We start from the raw sequence: 21,365 nt of genomic DNA on the forward strand, positions 1-21,365 counted from the left end.
CCCCGCCGAGACCCCTACCCCGGCCCCACGGGCGGACACTCCGCCGGGCAGCCGCGGGCCGAGCGCACCACCGCCGCCGATGTGCCTGGTGGCCAGACTCCAAGTGGGACCGGCGAACGCGCTGCCTCGCGGTAAGTCCCGCGCCGCGGGTGCCCCGGGAGACTCCGCGTTTCACGCTTCAATCCCTGCACACGACCCCTCTTCTAGAAACCTCTCAGTACTAGGTTGAGTCCTTCAATCCCCGGGCGGGGGTGGACTCCTGTGGAGCTGCGCGCTTGTGGGATGGGAACCGAGATGGAGAGCGAGCGGTACCCTCAGGGCAGCGAGAATCCCAGCCACATCCCCAGCCCACCGCAGGGTGTGGGTGACAGGTCTCCGTTTGTGGCCGCGAGTCTTTTCTTTTCCATATGAAGCTGTGGAGGGGAGGATAGGAGGGCATTTGGGATTTTGCTCACGTCCAAAGTCAGGCTGTGACGGGCTGGGAGCGGGGAAAGTTTGCAATTGGAGCAACTGAGGAAAGGAGTGCCTGAAGCCGAAGGGACACTGCTGCAAGCTGTTCCCCCCCCCTCCCCAACACCCTTTTAAAAAGCCAACGGCCGCCCCGGAGCGGCCTCGGCGCATGAATCATCCGCGCTTCCTGCCCCCGCCCGGCCCCGCGCGCCCAGTGCCGCGGATTTGAACTGGACGCCGACGGGAACCCGCAAACAAGCATTTCTGTGGCGATGGGTTTGAATCAGCCAATCACAGCCCGCGGGGGCCCGCTCCAGGAGGATGGAGGCGGGGTGGGGGGGCCGCTCCCCGGGGGCCCAGCCCGGCCTCGGGGGCGCACCGACCCGGCCTGCCCCCAAAAGCTCAGCGGGGGAGGAAATGTCAGTTTGTGAACCTGCCGAGGCCGGTCCCGTTCCAGCCAGAGCAAGTAGGGACCTCCCAGCGCCCTAAGAGCCAAGTGCCAAGGAAGAGGGCAAGAGTTCTGACTACAGCCCCTACCTGGTGCTTGTGCCTCTGCTCAGGAGTAAAAGACAGGAAGGAGATAGTAGAAGAAGGTAGACACCCGCTATCTGGACAGCCAATACCCTGACTCCACTGCCCCAGGGCCCCTCACGCGCACACGTGTACTTAGTCTCACATACAGACTGGCACATTGCCACAGACAGTGTCCTTGCAGTCTCTGAAGAGGCACTCACATGAAAACACACCCAGAGCTGTCTTTCTGTCAGCAGGCCAGGCACCAGGTTCCCAGCACCTAGGCAGGGAGGGAATCAGAGCAGGACCGCCCCCACCGTCCCCACGGAGTGCAACATAGGGAAGCCGAGTTTGACCCGAAGAGAGTGTGTATGGTGGGGTATGGTGCCAGGTGAGCCCACAGAGAGGAGAAGGCAATAAGGCTGAACACCAGTTAAGGTTTGGGGAACCACAAGTTTTCTGAAAGATTCAGGATGGGGAAGCCAGGGTGACCTAGGGACTCCTCACTCCAGGTGCCAGGCAGTAGGAAGCAGCAGGCTCAAGAAATAGGCTTGGAAAAGGTGAATGAATTAATGGATGGAAAAAGATGAGGGCAGAACTGAAAGCAGGGCATGCTGGGAGAGAGGGCAGGACACTTGGCAGGGATGCTCAGGCCACTGGACCAGAAGCTGTTGTGGCAGCCTGCTGGCTGGAGAAGTCTTCTGATGTGTTGGGCTGGTATGGCCACTGTACATGTGGATGAAAGCATGGGCAGGTTTAAATGTCCATGAAATCATCAAATAGTTGAGAACAGAGATGGGGGGGGGGGTGTTTACAAAAGGCACATGGCTTTGTCACACCTGTTCCCAAGCTACGCCAAAAGTTTTCACTGCCAGGTGGGCTTTTCTCTGAACACATTCAGGGGAGACTTGAAGTCTTAAGTGCTTGCTCCCTCAGAGCTGAGCCCACAGAGGGTTTGCATCCAGGACAAGACCTTCACCTCCTAGGACAGGTAGTGGGATTCTTCTTTCTCTCCTGGTGTCGGCAGAAACTGATGGAGACTCAAGCTCTGGAACCAGGGACTCGGGAAGCCTATGGTGCCGCCAGTCACCTCCCTAGCAAGGGGACCCTGTCTAAAACCAAAAAGAACTTCAAAGACTTGATGTCCAAACTGACAGAGGGGCAGTATGTGCTGTGCCGGTGGACGGACGGGCTGTACTACCTCGGCAAGATCAAGAGGGTGAGTCTTCCCTGCCGTGGGCCCAGGTCAGGGCCTTTCCGTCCATTCCTGGTCCCTCGTGCCTAGAAGCTGAGAGCGGAAGGCACCAGAGCCTGGCTTGGCAGGCTCCGTCCTCAGGAGCCAGCATGTCCCAGCAGGTTTTCTAGAGAACTTAAGCAAACCACCAGACTAGGTGGGCAAGAGTGGCACACTAGCCTGCCCTTCTGCTCTTAAAAACATGCCCATGCAGCTGTCACCCTGTCCCTGTGTCTCCCTACTCCACGGTGGGGAGAACAGTGCCCGTCTCTCCTGGCCTCCCTGTCTTCAGAAGCACAAAGCCCAGGATTTGGAGGAAGACCCGCCCCTCCCTGCTGTTCCTTCATGCTGCCCCTCTCCTGTCTCAGGTCAGCAGTCCTAAGCAAAGCTGCCTTGTCACTTTTGAAGATAATTCCAAATACTGGGTCCTGTGGAAGGACATACAGCACGGTGAGTGTCCGAGGTCCTTGGGCCTCTCCCTGTGTCCACTCTTTTCCTGGCCCCTGTGCTAGCCCATATAGCCCAGCCTTGAGTACTCGTCTTGGGCCCACCGGGCATGATGATCGGATTTCTGCTGTGTGACACTGAGCCCCTGCCTGAATGCTCACACTTCAGGAGGGAGGCAGGGCGGATGGGGGAGGGGCTCAGGCATGGACTAGAGCTAAGAGTGCTAGGACTTGGTCTCAGGCCTGCAGTTTGTGTCCTTCCTGAATGTTTGGTGTCTGCTACTCTAGGTCTAGGGAGGAGGAGGAGACCAGAGGAGAGGGGTTCAGCTATAGAGGTGAACTGTGTTCCTTATCTGCAAGTGAAGAAATCGGTGGGAAATCTCTAAATCTCTACCCCTAGGCAAGGAGGTCGGGGTGAGGCAGAGCCAGGAGATCGTGAAATGGTCTTATCTAGATGGAGCTAGGTCAGCTTAGGCAGAGCCAGGAGAGTGTGAAATGGTCTTACCTAGATGGAGCTGGGTCAGCTTTCAGGATGAAGGAGAGCTGGGCTGGGTACCACTCGCCTTCAGACAGCTGACACTGTTGTTTTTTTTTTTTTTTAATTTTTTTATGGTTTATTTAACTTTATTTTATGTGCATTGGTGTGAAGGTGTCAGATCCCCTGGAACTGAATTTTCAGACAATTGTGAGCTGCCATATGGGTGCTGTGAATTGAACCTGGGTCCTCGGGAAGAGCTCTTAACCACTGAGCCATCTCTCCAGCCCCCAGCTGACACTGTTATAGACATAGCCAGTCGAGATCGTTCAGGCTCTGCAGGACAGACTTGGGTAGTCACGAGTCACAGCACCCATGTATTTTTATCATGGAACTCCAGGTGCTAACTATGACAACTGGCATGAGAGAAGAACCCTATTAAACATCACAGGTTCTTAACAGAACAGAGGCAGGGTCTAGGGTGAGACAGCCCCTGGACCATGTTCCAGTTCTGTCTCCTACTGGCTACACAGCCTTGAGCCGTGACGTCACTTTCCTGAGTCCCCATTTCTTCAACTGAAAGGAAGAGACAGTGGAAGTCCAGGCTTCACCGAACAGTTGGGAAGAGTAGATGAGGTGATACGTGTGGCTTGCTCAGCCCAGGGCCACTGTGCTGGAGAGAGGCAGTTTCTAAGAACCTGCTATTCTGAGGGTGAGTCAAGAGGCTGACCACACAACTGAGCCAGTAGTAGGGAAGGTGGATCCGTCAGTAAAATACTTACCTTGCTAGCACAAGCACCCAGATATGGTCCCTAGAGCCCACATAAGAAAGTGAACATGGGAATGGAGTGATAATTCAGAGGTTAAGAGCACTGGCGACTCTTCCAGAGGACCCACGTGGTGGCTCACAAACATCTGTGAGTGCAGTTCTGGGTGATCCAAACCCTCTTCTGACTGCCACAGGCACCAGGCCCACAGTAGTGCACTCACATCCATGCAGACAAAACCCATGCTGGGAAAACTGGCATGGTAGTTCACACTTGTAATTCCATAAAGACAGGCAGATAATTGGAGCTCACTGGCTAGTCAGCCTAGTCAGTGAACCCTAGATCTCAGTGAGACACCCCATCTCAAAAAGACAAAATGAGGCAGCGGTGGTGGTGCACGGCTTTAATCCCAGCACTAAGGATGCAGAGGCAGGCGAATCTCTGAGCTCGAGACCAGCCTGGTCTTCAGGGAGAGTTCTAGAACATCTAGGACTACACAGAGAAACCCTGTCTTGGCCCCTAAGCAATGTGGCCTACACAATGGGCTTTCTAGCACAGGCCCTGGGTCAGAACCCCAGCTCCAAAATAAACTAAAATAAAGAAATTAACTTGGTCACTATATCTGGACTTTGATTCAAAACATAAAATTGTAATGACATTTTAATCAGACATTTGGAAATAAAAGTAACTTCAGGTACTCTTCTTAAAGGTTCTGCAGTATGTTTAGAGAGAGCTCTAATCTGAGGTAGTTCTAGAAAAATGAATGGATGTCTGGGTCTTGATTTGAAATAACAAGTGGAAATGTGGGTGAGAATATAGTTGAAACAGGGTTTTCTGCGTTCACAGATGATGGGAGCATTACATGATTATCCTGTAGTAAGTGTTTAAATATAAAAAAATGTTTAGCAGAACAAGTTAGAGTAGGAGAGAGGGAGCCAGACGTGATCAAAAGAGCAAAGGATTAACAGTGAGATCGCTGTGGGTTTGGATTCCACTCTCCCTCTTAATATCTAAGCAAGGACCTTAACTTCTTCAGCCTCAGTTTCCCCACCTTTGGAACATGTGTTACCAGGCACCTCTGAAAGGCTATGGAGGTTCGGTGAGGCAGCCTTGGGGGCCTGTTGGGAAGAGCAATGCACAGTCGGAGTTCACTTCCTGCGCTGTGGTTATTATTACTGCTTTCATAACGAAAGTCCTTGATGGTTTCATGCCTGTGCAGTGTGCAGTTCTGTTACTCTCTCTTCAACAGCATCGCCTCTGCCCCCCTTCTCCCAGACGCTGTCAGTGTCTGGTATTGATGGCCCCATTCTCAGGCAGACCCAGTGTCGTCATTTGCAACTGTTAGGAGTTCCTGATTGCACCAGGCGGTGGTGGCTCACACCTTTGATCCAACACTCAGGAGGCAGGGGCAGGCAAATCTCTGTGAGTCCAAGGCCAGCCTGGTCTACATAGTGAGTTCCAGGAAGCCAGGGCTACACAGAGAAACCTTGTCTCCAAAAAGCAAAAACAAAAAACCTAACAAACAAACAAAAAAGAGTTCACGATTGCAGTGGCCATGTCATGCTCAAAGAATAACAATTCACAGCCTTTCTGGTCGTCTTCTGTTACCTTTTGGCCCCTTCCACAGTGTTTCGTGAGCCTTGAATGGTGTGGTATAGATGTCTCCTTAGATCTGAGCCCTCAGCAGTCACTTTCCTCAGCATCTGTACAGCTGTTTCTCGGTAGTTCACAGGAAACAGACACCTCTGTAATTGTCTATGAGTATAACGTACACTTAGAATGGTAATTGTCTATGTGTAAATGTAAATAAGAAGGCAGTTCAACGCTGTGCCTACTTAACTAAACAACAGAATTAAGTTTCCTATGAGCTCTGCCAGTTCCAAGGACAGATTACCTCCCAGTCTGGGATTTTGACTTTTTCTTGGTCATGTGAGCTGGAGCCGAGTTGAGAGGACTTCTTTTTCAGCCGGTGTTCCAGGAGAGGAGCCCAAGTGTGACATCTGCCTGGGGAAGACTTCGGGGCCAATGAACGAGATCCTCATCTGTGGGAAGTGTGGCCTGGGTGAGTGGGCGAACAGGGAAGGCCACGACTAGTGGATCCCTCTCCCACTCACTTGCTGAGGTCCCATCTGCCTTTTTGTTTCTCCTCTGCCCCTGAGACAGGCATCCCTGCCTTGGGGAAAGCTGAGAAAGAGCAATGAGAGATCTAGTTTGGGGAGGCACTGAAGCCCATCCTTGGTTCCACTTGAAGTGGCCAATACTGTCTTTTAGTCCCTCGTTGGGTATCAGCTTGGCCCCTGGTTGGGTACCACCAGCCAGTAGCCAGGAAGCTGGCAGGCAGCACTCCCAAAGGCTTGCCATAGCTAGCCTCCCTGCCCTTGGCCAACTAGCCTTGGGCCCGAGTACTCACCGTCCCCTCCTTTGCCCTAGGTTACCACCAGCAATGCCACATCCCCGTCGCAGGCAGTGCCAACCGGCCCCTCCTCACTCCATGGTTCTGCCGACGCTGCATCTTTGCCCTGGCTGTGAGGGTGAGCACTCCCCTCTCCCCATCCCCTGCCTTCCTACCTCCCTGCCGACTGGGCAGACCAGAGCCTCGCAGACTCAGGCCCCAGGACCCATCACTGACTCATCACTTGGGCCTTGGAGACACAGTATGCTCTGCCACCTTCTAGCCCTCTGTCCTAGGCCAGTTTTCAGAACCTCTCTAAACCTCAGCTTCCCCGACTATAAAATGGGCACCCAATAAAGGGTGATTTGCTAAAGGACAATTTTATTTACATGCCCCTTACACGTGGTTAATTATTGTCTGTGTTATGCTTACTATGCTGCTAATGCTATTAATATCTTTGAAGGAGACAGGATGGATTTAGAATTGGTGAGAAAAAGCTCCTTGCTTTTCTGACCTTCCTAAAATGCCTGGGTCTCCCCAACCCTGGCAGGTTTTTTTCCTGATAGCTGTGTGCTAACACGAGTAGTTGGTGACCTGGGCATTATTTTTCCCCAGAAAGGAGGTGCGCTGAAGAAAGGCGCCATCGCCAGGACGCTGCAGGCGGTGAAGATGGTGCTGTCCTACCAGCCCGAGGAGCTCGAGTGGGACTCGCCCCATCGCACCAACCAGCAGCAATGCTACTGCTACTGCGGTGGGCCTGGAGAGTAAGGTCGCAGGGCGGGGCACGTGCGGGAGACCCGGGCTCCGGGTGGGCTGACAGGCGCCGTGAGTGACAGCCGGACACAAGAGCCCGACCTCATTGGGCGGGGCCTGAGTGACAGATCGGGGGTGGGACCTGAGTGCCTGGAGGGCGGGTCTGGATTGACAGCTGTGGGGCGGGTCCATAGTGTCAGACTGTGGAGGCGCGACCTAGAATGACGTGACAGCTAGGAGGCGGGGTCTGAGCGGCAGACTGTGAAGGCGGGACTTAAAGGGGTGGACCCAGAGTGACAGCCTCAGAGAGAGACCTGAGTATCAGGCTGTGGAGGTGGATCTTGAAGGGCCGGACCCAGAGTGTCTCTGGGGCCAGGTCTTGGGGAGACGGGCCTTGAGTGACAGTCGCGAAGGCAGGGTCTAAGTGTCAGGCCGTGGAGGCGGGAACTGGAGGGGCAGATAAGCGATATCATTTTAGGGAGAGCAGATTCTAATGTTGGCCGTGTCACTCTGCAAGGATGGGGCTTTGAGAGGGAGACCTAGAGTGGTCGGTGGGGACCAGGCTTCTAGGGGCGTGTCGGCCAGGTCGGATGGCCGCAATAAGGCAGGTATGAACCAAGGAGCCTGAAGGGGTGGGCCCTGAAAGTAAACTCAGAGTGAGAACCTGTCCAGAGGACAGTGGAGAGTAGAAGGCAGAGTGATTTTCTGGGAGCCACCTAAGATCCTAGACCTGACAGAGATGTCCATAACCAGCCTGCACAGCACCTTGCCAGCTCTGCCTCCCTGATTCTCAGTTCACTTACTAGTTTTTCCTTGTGCGCTTGTGAGCAGAGGTAACATTAAGGCTCACACGAGCTGGGAATTTGTAATCTGCTGGTAGTGGTGGTGGTAGTGTTGCCAGGAAGTGGAGATCAGTCAGGGAAACAGGTGGGTGCCCTGGCTTCCTGGAGACCTCCTGGGATCATGGAGGACAGTCTTGCCTGCTGTGGCAAAAATCTGATCTTGCTTGCCCACCTGAGCATCCATGCACAGTTGAATTTGCTCCTTTGGGCTGTCTATAATAGAGGCAGGGTCTCTATCCTCTGTGGGAGGCAGACTGCCTGCTTTCCCTGCCCTGAGTCTGAGGGCCAGCTCTGATTGTCTAGAGATTACCTTAAAGCCCAGCTGGGTTCTAACTACTCCATTTGAACTGCTTCAGCTCTCAAATGGGCTTAGTTACCTTCATTATCCTTGAGCTTCCCAGTATCCTGGAAGATCTAACGAATGACGGATGAAAAACAGTATACAGAAACCTGGGTGACATTAGTAGGTCGGTGCTTCCCAATGTTTAATGGGACAGTTGCTTAAAAATAAATAAATGCACTTTCAAAAGTCTCCTCTGAAAACTAAGCCAGATCTGAAGCCAACCAGGGAATGTGCATATTAAGGCCAGTGCCAATGGTGCATTTTTCTTCTACTAGATGCAAGATCTAGTGCATCTAGAGGTGACATAGCTCTGGCTTCGCGGTGCTTGGTCACTATGGTCAACGGTCCTCTTTCCCATCTCTGTGTGGGGGAAGTCGAGGAGCCTGGCCAGGATGGGGTTGACCCGGCCCTTCTGTGTCTGCAGGTGGTACCTGAGGATGCTACAGTGTTGCCGCTGCAGGCAGTGGTTCCATGAAGCTTGCACACAGTGCCTTAATGAGCCTATGATGTTTGGAGACCGGTAGGTGCTGACTGGGCATAGTGGACAGGGGTGACCGCAGCAGCTGTCTCAGATCATCTGCCAGACCCTACAAAGGAGGTCTGTCATAGCCTATGCTGTCTTCAGGAGACAGCGCAAGATAAAAGAGACACTAGCTATGCTAGGCCAAGAGATGATAAAGGAACACGCTCAGCTACATGCCTAGTTTCCACTGATGTGTGGGGAACCATAAGCAAATTCTTGCCTTCACTAAGCTCCAGTCTCTACAGATGTCTCAGAACAGAGAATCTCTTAGCCTTACCATGTTACCATAGAAGCCATGAGGGAAATGGGTGGCTTCTAATTAGTAGGGCTAAGCTAATGGGAGGCATTGTATATGAAATCAAATATTACGCTTTTTTAAATCTTGGCTGGTGGTTGGGGTGCGTGTGTGTGTGTGTGTGTGTGTGAGAGAGAGAGAGAGAGAGAGAGAGAGAGAGAGAGAGAGAGAGAAAGAGAGAGAACATGCGTGCATGTGTGTCAGAAGAGACAATGGTGACCACTACAGCCCAACCTCTCTATGAATAGAGCTTAATGCTAGAGCAGCAATATTCGGAGAGGGGTCAGGGATAGCGACATATTCCTTGATCCCTGTTCCCTATACCACTCAGAGGCTGACAGCCCAGGAGTGGATGCCGACCATGAGAAAGCAGGTGGGAGTGAGGGGGTGTCCGAGGCTGAGGGTCAGGTACCCTCCCATCACAGCCCCTTCTCGCCTACCCCCAGGTTCTACCTGTTCTTCTGCTCCGTGTGTAACCAAGGCCCGGAGTATATCGAGAGACTGCCCCTGCGATGGTGAGAGGATGGGACTGTCCCCACCAGCTCCTCCCTTTCCCTCTGCCCTGCCCTCACTTGGCCCTTGCCTTCCTGCCCAGGGTGGACATAGTTCACCTGGCCCTCTACAACCTGGGAGTACAGAGCAAGAAGAAGTACTTTGACTTCGAGGAGATTCTGGCTTTTGTTAACCAACACTGGGAGCTCCTGCAGCTTGGCAAGGTATGTGAGGCCTTGGTGCCAGAGATACCTGCTTGGGACCCTGCAGGGCAGGGTAACACAGGTATCCAGACTCGCACCCTTTCTCTGCAGTTCCTTGAGTCAGAGCTTCCGAGCCTGTGTTGGGGAAGGGGCTTCGGTCTCCAGTTTGAGCAGTGGTCATCTGGGGCCTCACTAAGCTTCAAGGGAGTTAAGGCGCTGCACCAAAGTGAGGATGGAGTAGGACTCTCTGCTATGGTATTTGGCCCACACAAGATTTCCTGGCTAGGTTGGAAAGTCCAGTGTGTTTGTCTTCTGCTGATCTGTTTCTGCATTGTTTCCAGGGGCCTTAGTGCCCGTAAATAACAGACTTTGACACTGGCAGAGCTGGAGAGACCTAGCCACTTCTGCGGGGCTATGTAGACTTCTGCCCTAAGGACTTCTCAGAGCCCTCTTTACTACTGCAGAATGAGATGTCTCCCACTCACTACCCAAAACTTCTATGATGAGGCAGGGTTGTAGAAAACAAACAAGGGTCATTGAGATAACTCAGTAGGACCTGAGGACCTGAATTCAATCTTCAGGACCCATGTAGTGGAAGGAGAGACCTGACCCACGCCCCAAGTTGTCTTCTGACCTCCACAAAGGTGTCATGGCATGTACAGGCTACACACACACACACACACTAAAGTGCAATCTGAAAAAAACAAATAGGTAATTCTTATGTATAGCATGCAGTTGTGTATAATGTCTCCACCACAAAGGTGTCATGGCATGTACAGGCTACACACACACACACACACACACACACACACACACTAAAGTGCAATCTGAAAAAAACAAATAGGTAATTCTTACATATAGCATGCAGTTGTATATAGTGTCTCCATTTGTAGTGTTTGGTAAGCTATAAGATACACAGAAAGCCTTGAAGGTTAGAGTCAGCATTTTTTTTTTAGATTTATTTAATGTGAATGAGTGTTTTGCTCACATGCATGTTTGCGCACCACATGCGTGCCTGGTGACCACAGATGCCATAAGGAGGTGGTTGGTCCCCTGCAAGTGGAGTTATGGATGGATCTTAACTACCATGTTGGTGGTGGAAATCAAACCCCAGGTCCTCTGCAAGAACACGTGATAGTGACCCCTGAGCCATCTCTAGCCCCTAGAGGTGGTATTTTTTTAAATAACTTTCATGGCTTATAGCAATCATGCATAGGAGCTAGAAAGATGACTCAGCAGCTGAGACTCTTGTGCTTCCTGTGCGAGACCCAGTTCCATTCCCATCACACAGCTCACAATGTCTGTAGCTGCAGTTCCAGGGACCCAGCACCCTCCTCTGACCTCCACGGGCACTACATACACGGTACACATACACACATGCAGGTAAACACTCATAGAATAAAAATAAATATGTTTTTAAAACAATGTATGTTTCTAATAGAAAGAAAATTTTAAATTATCAAAATAGAAGTATACTTTGAAAGGATCCATATTTTCACTGCTCGGGAATACGCAGAATTAAAGCATGGGTATATCCTGCTCCGTAACATTTTTGTGGTTTCTAGGAAACAGAATATGCTATTTTAGATCATCTCTTTTATGTGGTTCCAGGTTATTGATGTTTTCATAACCTTTTAAATAGTCACACTTAATGTCCTCCCTCTTGGGCACATTTGTGTGTGAAATTTCATCCGTGTCCCATACTTTATCTGTGTCATAGATCCCATAGGGTGGCATTGCTGGTCTAGTGTGCAGACGTTTTTAAAGCAGCACTGGGGAATGAACCCAGGGCCTTGTGTGTGATAGGCAAGCAGTCTCCCACCGGACTGCAGCCACAGCCCTGTAAAGTTCCTGAAGCCGGGAGTTTTCCTCTATGGTATAGGTGGGCAAACAGCTCAGAGAGTTCCGACTGTAAGCTAATGGCTCTCACCTGCAGGATGCTGGCGCATCCGATGGCAGCGGTGGGCGGGGTGGGGGTCAGGCTAGCACCTCCTCTGATGCCTGTGTATGGCTGACTGGCCTGCTGGCCTGCTTCCCTTAGCTCACCAGCACCCCTGTGACAGATCGAGGACCTCATCTCCTCAACGCTCTCAACAGTTACAAAAGCCGGTGAGTGCAGGGAGGGAGAGAGCTGCTGCGGGACTCACAGATGTGTGGGGGATCTTAGTCTGTAGGCTTCCCCTACCGTGTAGCCTCTGCTCCAACCGTGCTCCCTGCCTGGCTCCTCCTCCTCTCTTCCCACTCTCCCTCTTACCCATTGGTTGACTGCTCCTCTCTTCCCACTCTCCCTCTTACCCATTGGTTGACTGCTTTTTGAGACAGGGTCTCTCTCTGGCCCAGGCCCAAATTCTTGCTCCTCCTGCTCAGCCTCCTAAGTGCTGAGTTCCCAAGGACGTGCCACCACATCCAGTGTATCCTGCGCTTTGTTCCTGTCATTCCCTCATCCTCTTGTTTCCCAGCTTCATTCATTTTGTTCTTCAGCCAGAACACATGCAGGAGGCAGGGAGGCACTTGACCACATTCCTGGCTGGGGGCTGGATTCATTCTGTGGACAGGGAGGTCAATGGCCTTGGTGGTCACCAGCTCCACTCTGACAGCCCGCACCTCTTTCCTGCCCACCCTAGGTTCCTGTGTGGCAAGGAGATCAAGAAGAAAAAATGCATCTTCCGCCTGCGCATCCGCGTCCCACCCACCCCTCCGGGAAAACTGCTTCCAGACAGGAGGCTGATGCCAAGTGAGAGAGGGGCCTCTGAACTGCTTCGCAAGAGAGGAAAGAGCAAGCCCGGGTCAGTGCTGGTGGAGGGGCTGTAGCTACAGCCAGCGTGGGTTGTCTGACTAAGCTCCCAGCTTCTTCCTGCAGGTGGAAGAAGGCAATGGGCCCAGGTGGGGTGGTGGCACCACTGTAAGCCTGGGGTCCCTAGTCCCAGCAGGGTCCAGCTCTAGATACCCTGGGAGAGCTAGTGAGAAGCTCATAGACTCCTCATTTCCTAGCTCCAGGGAAGCCTCATTCTGGCACCCAGCCCTGCTGCATTAGGGCTGGGCAGAGAAGGTTCACAGAGTGTGATATGCCCTCATTCTCCCGGCTGGGTACAGCCTCCTCTCTAGGGGCACAAGGGTAAGGAGGGACCTTTTCTTTTTCACTTTCTAAAGCCACTCCACATTCACTGCCCCTGGGGCGGCCTCCCAGGTTCACACTGCCCCCAGCATTCCTGAGGCTTCTCACACTGAACCCCTCCCTGGCCCTCCAGCTCTGACAAGGCCACCTTCTCCCTTTTCTGTCTCCGCAGTTTGTTGCCTCGTGAATCCCAGCAGCAGAAAAGGCGAGTGTATAGAAGAAAAAGATCAAAGTTTTTGCTGGAAGATGCTATTCCCAGTGTTAGTGCCTGGTTTCTTATTCTCCTGGTCCACGTACAGGGACAGCATACATTAGGGGGTCCTGTACTGTATCCAAAACTGTCCACAGACCCAAGGGATGCCCCGGTGTCATACTTACAGTTACAGAGAAACAGGGAAGAGACGGGTACCCTAAGACCACTACTGTCTTATCTACCTCAGGTTCTCCTGAGAACACAAGGGTGAGGCAGGGGTAGATAATATCCTGGTCCCAGTTTGCACAAAATGGGCAGTTTGTGGGCAGCAGCTTTCTAGACGCCACTTCAAGGCAGGGGCTGAGCCCAGCCTAGCACCATCTCAGCACATTTTCTTGTTTGACTAACCTCACTGAAACTCTCCTTGTGGGCGGAAGTGTTAACCATGCCTCAGCTCTCCAGCACTTTACAGTTTGCAGTACACTTTCACCGCAGCCTTGAGTCCTAACGGTGCTTCCCGTGAGCTCTGAGCTTGGCAGTGGAAGCAACTGAGACCCAGAGAGGCGGATGGAAGTCAGACAGGTGGCTGGAGAGGAGGTCAGGACTAGAAAACAGGGTGGCTTGGCTCTCTGGTCACAGATGACAGTCAGGAAGAAGTGGCAGGCTTTACCCAAGGTACCAGCAGCCTTAGCATTCCATATACCTCTCAGCTTGGGATAAGGTTGCTTGGGGAGGGGCGGGGTCTGTTGCCCTGTGACTGATCCTCTCTTATGTCTACAGAGTGACTTCACTTCTGCCTGGAGCACCAACCACCACCTGGCCAGTATATTCGACTTCACTCTGGATGAAATTCAGAGTTTAAAAAGGTACCTGATACTCTGGAGCGGAAGGGGGCTCTACTCCCCAGTGTGAAGAAGGCACACATCCTGAGGGTGTGGACATTCTCTGCATGGGCCTTCTGAAACTTCAGCTAAAAGATCCAGGGTGCACAGGGCTGCCTGAGAATCTGTGGTACACGGCTTGTGGCATAGCGCCCTCTGCCCTCCAAAGCAGTGGTCCGGGCTGCCTCGCCTGCTGCCCACCTCTCTCCTTCTCCTGCCTCACACCTCAGATGGCTACCTTCTCACTGTGGTTACTTTGAGGCCTCTGCCTACAAAGCCCTGTGCCTTGCCCTCCCCCATCCCAAAAACCAGGAAGGTTCTTCCTCAGGAAGCCCTCACTGGCCCTCCCAGGCTGTGTTGGAAGCCTGCTTAGAGCTCATAGCACCCCTATTTGGGTGATTCAGAGGCAAGGACTTCATCTTTTACCGCTCTGTTCCTAAAATCACTGAGGACCATGTCGTGCTGTTCATTGGCCGTCGAGCAGGAAGTGGGGCATTTAGAGTGATCCGAGAACTCTGGTCCATGTTTACCAGTTCTAACCATGCAGCGTTAGCTAAATGCCTTAGCCCCCAGCCTCCTCATTTTCCTCACGCGCTTTGTACCTGCGAAACTTTGCACAAGTGCCCGATGGCTCTTGGACTGTGTCACCAAGTGTGTCTATCACCAGGGGAGGTTGGTCAGGGAAAGTTTTGTTGACTCTCAACTTCGAAAACTAAATGGATGGAAAAGAAGACAGGGCAGGTCTGGGATGAGGAGAAGAGATGGCCTCTGCTGGGTGGAGGATTCCTGTCGGAGCCACAGAAGGCAGAGAGGCTCCAAGGGACCCCGAGGGCCAGGCTGGAGGCCTTGTGAGCCTGGTCAGCAGCAGGCGTGTCTTCTCTTCCTCTCAGTGCCAGCTCAGGCCAGACCTTCTTCTCAGATGTGGACTCCACCGATGCCGCCAGCACCTCTGGCTCTGCCTCTACCAGCCTCTCCTATGACTCCAGGTGAGCTTTGCTGGGACAGCAGTCCCCAGCCTATCCACCTCCCACTGCTGGATGAAGATTTGTTCTGCACTTTCAGGTCGAGAGAGAGGAGAGAGGGGTGAGGGAGGGGGCTGGTCTTCTGTACCGGAGTCTGCTCTGGACCCTCTATTCCAAGTTACCAGGGTGGAAGCTGAAGTTAACTTTGCCTGCAATGATTGTGTGATCCCTCTAGTCAAGCAATCTAATTCGGGGACTACTTGATTAGAGTTCTTTCATTCTGAGCCTCTTGGCTTCTGTATGTCGTGACTGTGTGTCTGTGCCTCAGACCGCAGGGCTCCTGCTCTCAGGTGCTGGCTGTCTGATTGTATTTCAGGGTTTCTAAGAGGAAATTTCATTTATTTTAAGCCTATGTAGAGGGCAGATTGTAGGGGAAGGGAAAAGACCCTGGGGTTTGACTAAGGGTATAGCCCCTTTTATTGTTGGACACAGCCCCCTCTGCACTCTGGCGCCTCCGTCTTGTAGAGTGTGGAGAGACTGTGGGTGTAGACTTAAGACTGCAGTGTCTCTAAAGACGGGAACTGTTCTCTACACTCATCTGTCGCTGCCTGGGTCTCACCTGTCGCTTCCCGGCCGTGCCTCTGGAACTTTAATTTGGGTTCTAAGGCTCAAAGCCGAGCGTCATGCATCCTAGGGAAGTACTCTATCCCTGAGCTGTACACCCCTTGTCTTCCTGTTTCTTTGGTTTCTCGCTAGTGTTTCAGGTGGTGGCAGACAAGTCTCGGCATCCATTAGTGTGCAGCTTGCCTCGCGTATCTGTTGTGCTAACACCCCTGCTGTGTAGTCCAAGGTCTTTCAGTTCCTGTCTCTGTGTAGCTCATCCAGCTCATACAAAGAACCAGGTGGTCTAAACAAGGCCTCTGCACTGTGGACTCCAAAAGCATATATAACAGTGGCCCACCCTCCCAGATACAGAGAGCATATGCTTCAAAGTTGAACATATCCGGGTTTGAATCCTGGCCTTTAGTCCTCCCCAGCTGATTTCTTCTCTGCAGCCTCAGTTTCCCTATGACAGAACTACTGTGAAGTTTGAGCAAGATAATCCGTGCCCAGGGTCCGGCACAGTACCTAAGAGTACCTGTCTGTCTTGGTACCTAAGAGACTCTCGGGGTGAGGAATCTAATAACTTCTCCAACTCATCCCTCTCCCCTCCTGATACAGATGGACAGTAGGCAGCCGCAAGAGGAAGCTGGCAGCCAAAGCGTACATGCCCCTGCGGGCAAAGCGTAAGGCGGCCAAGCTGGATGGACGCTGCCCCTCAGACAGTAGCGCAGAGGGAGCTCTGGGCCCTGAGCAGCCAGATGAAGGCGTTGACAGCCACACGTTGGAAAGCATCAGTGAAGATGACTCCTCCTTGTCCCATCTCAAGTCATCTATCACCAACTACTTTGGGGCAGCGGGACGGTTGGCCTGTGGGGAGAAGTATCAAGTGTTGGCTCGGAGGGTCACACCTGAGGGCAAGGTTCAGTACCTGTTAGAATGGGAAGGGACGACCCCTTACTGACAATCCCTCAGGGGCTGCCTACATCCCTGGAAACCAAAGGAGGGACAGAGAAGCCATTGGCTCCCTGCTTTCTCCAGACTGGGGTGGTGGAGGGAAGCAGGACAGAGCCCTAAGGGCTTGGCCTGCTGCCCGCCAGGCCAAAGTCTGTGTGCTGCTGTACCAATTGCCTGTGTCTCCCAAGACCCCAGTGACTCTTTCTCATTGTCTGCACACTCCACACCCCTCAAACTGTTTATTGGTTCCTCTGGTTCCAAAATACCCTGGCTGTGACCCCTCCCGATCCTGAGGCCTAAATCTGTTTTTCATTGTCCCCAGTTCTCCATGTTTTTACCTCACCCATTTTGGGTATTTGTGTGGTCACACATCTGCCATGGGCACATCTGTCCCTCACTGGATAGCCTTCACTGGGTCCTCACTGGACCCTGAGGCTCTTCCATTTTCTCACCAGTACCCCTAATGCCAGGAGGGTAGGGGTGTCAGAAAGTTCAGAGTGCCTGGGACCCAAAGCTTGGGGGTGGTGAACTGGGTCTGTGCTGAAGAGGCCAGCAGCAGGGTCCTTTATTGAGGCTCAGAGGAGAGACTACATGAGTCGACTCTGAGGGTCCCAGAAGTTTGTCCCCAGCAATAACTCTTCACTGTCGTCATGGAGTACAGCCTAGCCTTGCTGCACAGAGGTGTTCTTAAACACTGAGACCTCAGAGGAAATGATGGGGAGCCAAGCCAGGTCAGACTGAATCTCAGACTCATCACAAGGTCCCACACCACACCACTGTGTGTACAGACACACCGTCACATTCCCACGCCCTCCTGGCACCCTGGCTCCTGTCCTTGGCCCCTTCCAGGGATACATGCTGCAATTAAATGTGAAAACCAAACACTTGACCCAACAGAGAAGCACAAAAGACTGCCCTCTTCTGCATAGCACCTGCCTCGCCCTGGAACTGACAATCCCATTAAGGACAGGCTGGAGTTTTTCAAGGGCCTGAATCGTTCCTTCCCTTCAGAAAGGGAGTCTTTGTCATTGATGGTATAAATAGAACCCTTAAAATGGACAAACAGCCCTATCTGGAGGGAAACCAAAATTAGGAGGTGGGCAAGGAGCCATTAGCTTGCCTGCAGAGATATTAGAAACTGACTCACTTGGTTGGAAAGTAGAAGTGCCTTGGGGTGGGAGGCAGGGACGGCAGATTGGGACCAGCCTCACTGCTGCTGTGGCTTCCAGCTGGGCGGGGCTTTGCATGCTGCCAGCTGGAAGGTGAAAATGAACAGCATGGAGATATTAGTCCTATATCGGGAGCTGATATCTCCATGATAGGCCTGACCCCTCCGTTCCTGCCTGTGAGCATTCAGGGGGTCTCAGAAGTTAGATAACCCTTGCCTTAAACCTCAGCAACTGTAGTGCCTTGCAAAGGGACGTCACCTCTCACTCTGGGCACAGCCACTCACTTTCCTCTGCTTCCCTGTCTTCTGAGCCAAGGATGAGCAGATGGGCGCTGATCCCAGTTCTCAGTCTCACAGCTGCTGCCATTGAAGTCCCCCAGTGCGGCCAGGTGGAAGGAGAGTCGTGAGGCTAACTCCCAGGCTAGCGGTAGTGGGGGAACTGGGGTCAGATTTGTGGCCTCCTATTAGCTTCAGTGAGCCTGCCAACCTCCAACGTCTGCTTTCCAGGCTGCAAGGTTGTTCCTTCCCTACTGGGCCTGAGGAGCAGGAGGGGGTGGGGGCGATAGCACAAGGCCTGACCAGGTCACCTGACTCCTAACACCAACGTTTTACTCCCACGAGGTAATGGCTGTGTTACTGTCAAGTGACAGTATAACCCTGTGCACCTTTGAAAAGATTTTGGTTTTTGAATTGCTGCTTTTAATAATATTTGTTATATTAAAGTTATAATCATGTCTGGTTTACAGTGTAAACGTGTCCTTGTACGGCCTGCTGCTCCTGGCTTCCTGGAGATTAGGCTACGGAGGGTGAGGCCAGCCCTCGACCACCCAGCCACCCCCGCATTCTCTCATCTGTGTTCTCTGCAGTGTTCCCACTATTACTGCTCTGTGATAACGTGGAACTTTCTTTTTCTACCTCTACTGAGTAACAGCAAACATTTACCCTTAGGATTTGGGAATAAAGCAGGCATAGTGGCACACACCTTTGATACCAACACTCAGGAGGTAGAGGCGGGCAGATCTACAGAGCGAGTTCCAGGACAGCTAGGGCTGTTACACAGAGATACCCTATCTTGGAAAAACAAAACAAGGAAGGGAGAAAAAGAATGAATGAATTTAGCAGTAAACTGGAATTGTCAGAAATTCCCAGATCAAATACTTCACCCTTCATACTCCTTTCCTCATCGTTACATTTACCTGAAAGGTGCTGAGTTAAGAGGCATATCAAGCCTTCTTATTAGTACTATTAACAGAAACTGTAGCCTGGGGTTAAATGTAAAGATCAGGGAACATCATTTGAATAGCATTAATGCCACAGCATTTGGGTATATTAGCAGCCTGAATTACCTACCACCTTAAGTGCTCCTTTTGCTCCCAAACTTTATTTCTTGGAACACTTCTCTCAGAGTCTGTACAAAATACACACTATATATAAAATTTGCAAGGAAAGTGGCCCGTCACTAAACTCTACTCTCTTCATCCATGGAGTGGGTCACACCCTCCAGATCTGTGGTAAGGAAGAAACAACGCAAAGGATGGACAAGTGTCAGACTGACAGACAGATGTCTTAAAGACTAGTAACTTCTATGCCAGTGGCTACAGTAGGTTCTCAGAAACTGGCCTCTGAATGAAAAGCAGTAGGAATATTAGATTAGAATCAGACTCCGGTCCACAGCCTCACGTTCCTGAGTGGCTTAGGCCCTCTGACCTCGGATTTTATCAGCAAAATGCTAACAAATAAGTTTAACTTACAAGGATAAGATGAGGAACAAGTGCCCCTCTCTCCCATTTCCTGTACACTGTGGCAGACAGGTCACCAAGAAAGGCTTTTGTGATGGTATACACAGCACCGGAAATGAACCAATGAAAGCCACACTCTCAGAGTTTAAGAAAATCCAAGAGGATTGGAGTCTACGCATGTTTGTTACAATAAGTCTAGTAAGAGTCAAGACGTATCCTCAGCTCACAAGGCTGCGTTGAAACCCATATATTCCCCTAGACTGCATAGGCTCAAGAAGCCCCTTCCCAGCCTTACCTCTGCAAGTTAGGAAGCAACAAAAGCTTCCCTAACAAGAAGCAATTTTGCTGACCCCTGAAATTCTATCACTATGATTCATCGTTTTGAAAAGAACACATACAAGTTTTTTGGGGGTTTTTGGTTTTTTCTTTTTTTTTTTTTTTTTTTTTTTGGAAGGCATTTATCCCACACACACGCAGGTGAGAAAGGCTCTCTGTCCCCACAAGAAGCAAAGGAGTGATTACACCCCGGGCACTTATAGTAGTCCCAGTGCCTACTACCACCACCCCTCTGCCCCCGCTCCTCACCCTCACACCCTCTGGCTGCCTGAAAATACACAGCACCCCAAGACAGGCTCCACTTAGCTCTTGCGGCCTGGCTGGCCTTCACTTCACATGCACAGGTCACCTCTGTGCTGTTCGTAACCCCTGGGGAGGCAGAAAGGTGGCCTTTCCCAGAGCAGTCAGGAAGGCCTCAGCCGACAGCAGCAGCCTGCACAGTTTCTCTGCTTACTTCTCCTTCATGCCCTCCTCAAGCCACTTTAAATAGCGAGCATCTCCTTGGTCCATGGCAATACTGAAGACCTCTGGGATTTCAAAAGGATGAGCCAACCTTTGGAAAGAAAGCAGAACTCTTGAGTGATGGTGACAAGATTAACCTACATGATAAAACCCAGCCCACAGGCTCTCTGGAGGCCCCTGCGAGCGGCTGCAGCTCACTGTTTAACGCCCTGCGTGGTCCAGCCTGCCAGAGCCTGTTTCCCATCCAGCAGGTACTGGGTTGAATCGGTGGTTCTCAGCCTTCCTAAGGCTGCGGCCCTCTAACACAGTTCTGCTGTAGATATTAGTTTAAGATGTGTTACATTTGTTTATGCTGTGGAACCTTTAATGATGTAAACACGTGTTGCATTCTTTTATGCTGCATTTGTTTAGCTCTGTGAAGCTGTGTTACTGTGCCTGTCTAAAACACCTCATGGTCTAATAAAGAGCTGAATGGCCAACGGTGAGGCAGGAAAGGGATAGGTGAGGCTGGCGGACGGCAGAGAGAATAGAGGAAGGAGCTAGACCAAAGAGAGGAGAACACAAAGGGGCCAGCCACTCAGCTACACAGCCAGCAATGGAATAAGAAAGAAAAGTTACACAGAAATAGAGAAAGGTAAAACCACGGAGACAAAGGTAGACAGGATAATGTAAGAAAAGCTGGCTAGAGCTGGGTAGTGATGGCGCACACCATTAATGTCAGCACTCAGGAGACAGAGGCAGTCAGATCTCTGTGAGTTCGAGGCCAGCCTGGTCTACAAAGTGAGCTCCAAGGCAGGCTCCAAAGCTACACAGAGAAATCTTTTTTTGAAAAACAAAAAAGAAAAAAGAAAGAAAGAAAAGAAAAGACAAGCTGGCTAGAAATAAGCCAAGCTAAGGAAGGCTGGGCATTTATAAGAAAGAATAAGACTCCATGGTGATTTATTTGAGAACTGGGTGGCAGGCCCCCAACAAAAGCCAAAGAGTAAAGAGGAACAAAAAACTACTCAGTTCCTCATGCTGTGGTGACCCTCAACCATATAATTATTTCATTGCTACTTCATGACTGTAATTTTGCTACTGTTATGAATCTCAACCCACAGGTTGAAGACGGCTGCCTTAGAATCTTAGAGATATGGGTCCAAAGTCTATATCTGTCCTTACTAGTTCTGTGTGTTGTAGGAACTCATTTCACCAATATCTTTAGGGTACCAGCCTTATGGCATG

At 51.5% G+C, this 21,365-nt stretch overlaps 2 protein-coding genes across 3 annotated transcripts in view; one reads left to right on the plus strand and one right to left on the minus strand.

Annotated features, from left to right (window-relative positions):
• On the plus strand, positions 1-18,343 carry Phf19 (PHD finger protein 19). The gene is made up of 15 exons (XM_048432206.3): positions 1-131; positions 1,991-2,182; positions 2,566-2,647; positions 5,852-5,947; positions 6,316-6,416; positions 6,893-7,041; positions 8,640-8,735; positions 9,480-9,548; positions 9,629-9,749; positions 11,770-11,837; positions 12,353-12,514; positions 13,016-13,103; positions 13,817-13,902; positions 14,808-14,903; positions 16,101-18,343. Exons 2-15 carry the CDS (start codon positions 1,997-1,999, stop codon positions 16,441-16,443), a joined length of 1,743 nt encoding a protein of 580 aa, XP_048288163.2. The 5' UTR covers positions 1-131; positions 1,991-1,996; the 3' UTR covers positions 16,444-18,343.
• The window catches only part of LOC125398996 (protein CutA homolog), a 21,988-nt gene continuing 16,428 nt past the window's right edge, over positions 15,806-21,365 (minus strand). For both annotated transcript variants that reach the window (XM_048432210.3, XM_048432209.3), the window contains 2 exons: positions 17,584-20,232; positions 15,806-16,349 (listed from right to left, as the gene is read on the minus strand). In XM_048432210.3, coding sequence (XP_048288167.3) covers positions 20,130-20,232 — 103 coding nt within the window. In that variant the 3' untranslated portion in view covers positions 15,806-16,349; positions 17,584-20,129. The remainder of the gene's footprint in view (positions 16,350-17,583; positions 20,233-21,365) is intronic.

Source organism: Myodes glareolus, chromosome 21 (assembly GCF_982192425.1).
Source record: "Myodes glareolus chromosome 21, mMyoGla1.1, whole genome shotgun sequence".
Taxonomy (NCBI): Eukaryota; Metazoa; Chordata; class Mammalia; order Rodentia; family Cricetidae; genus Myodes; species Myodes glareolus.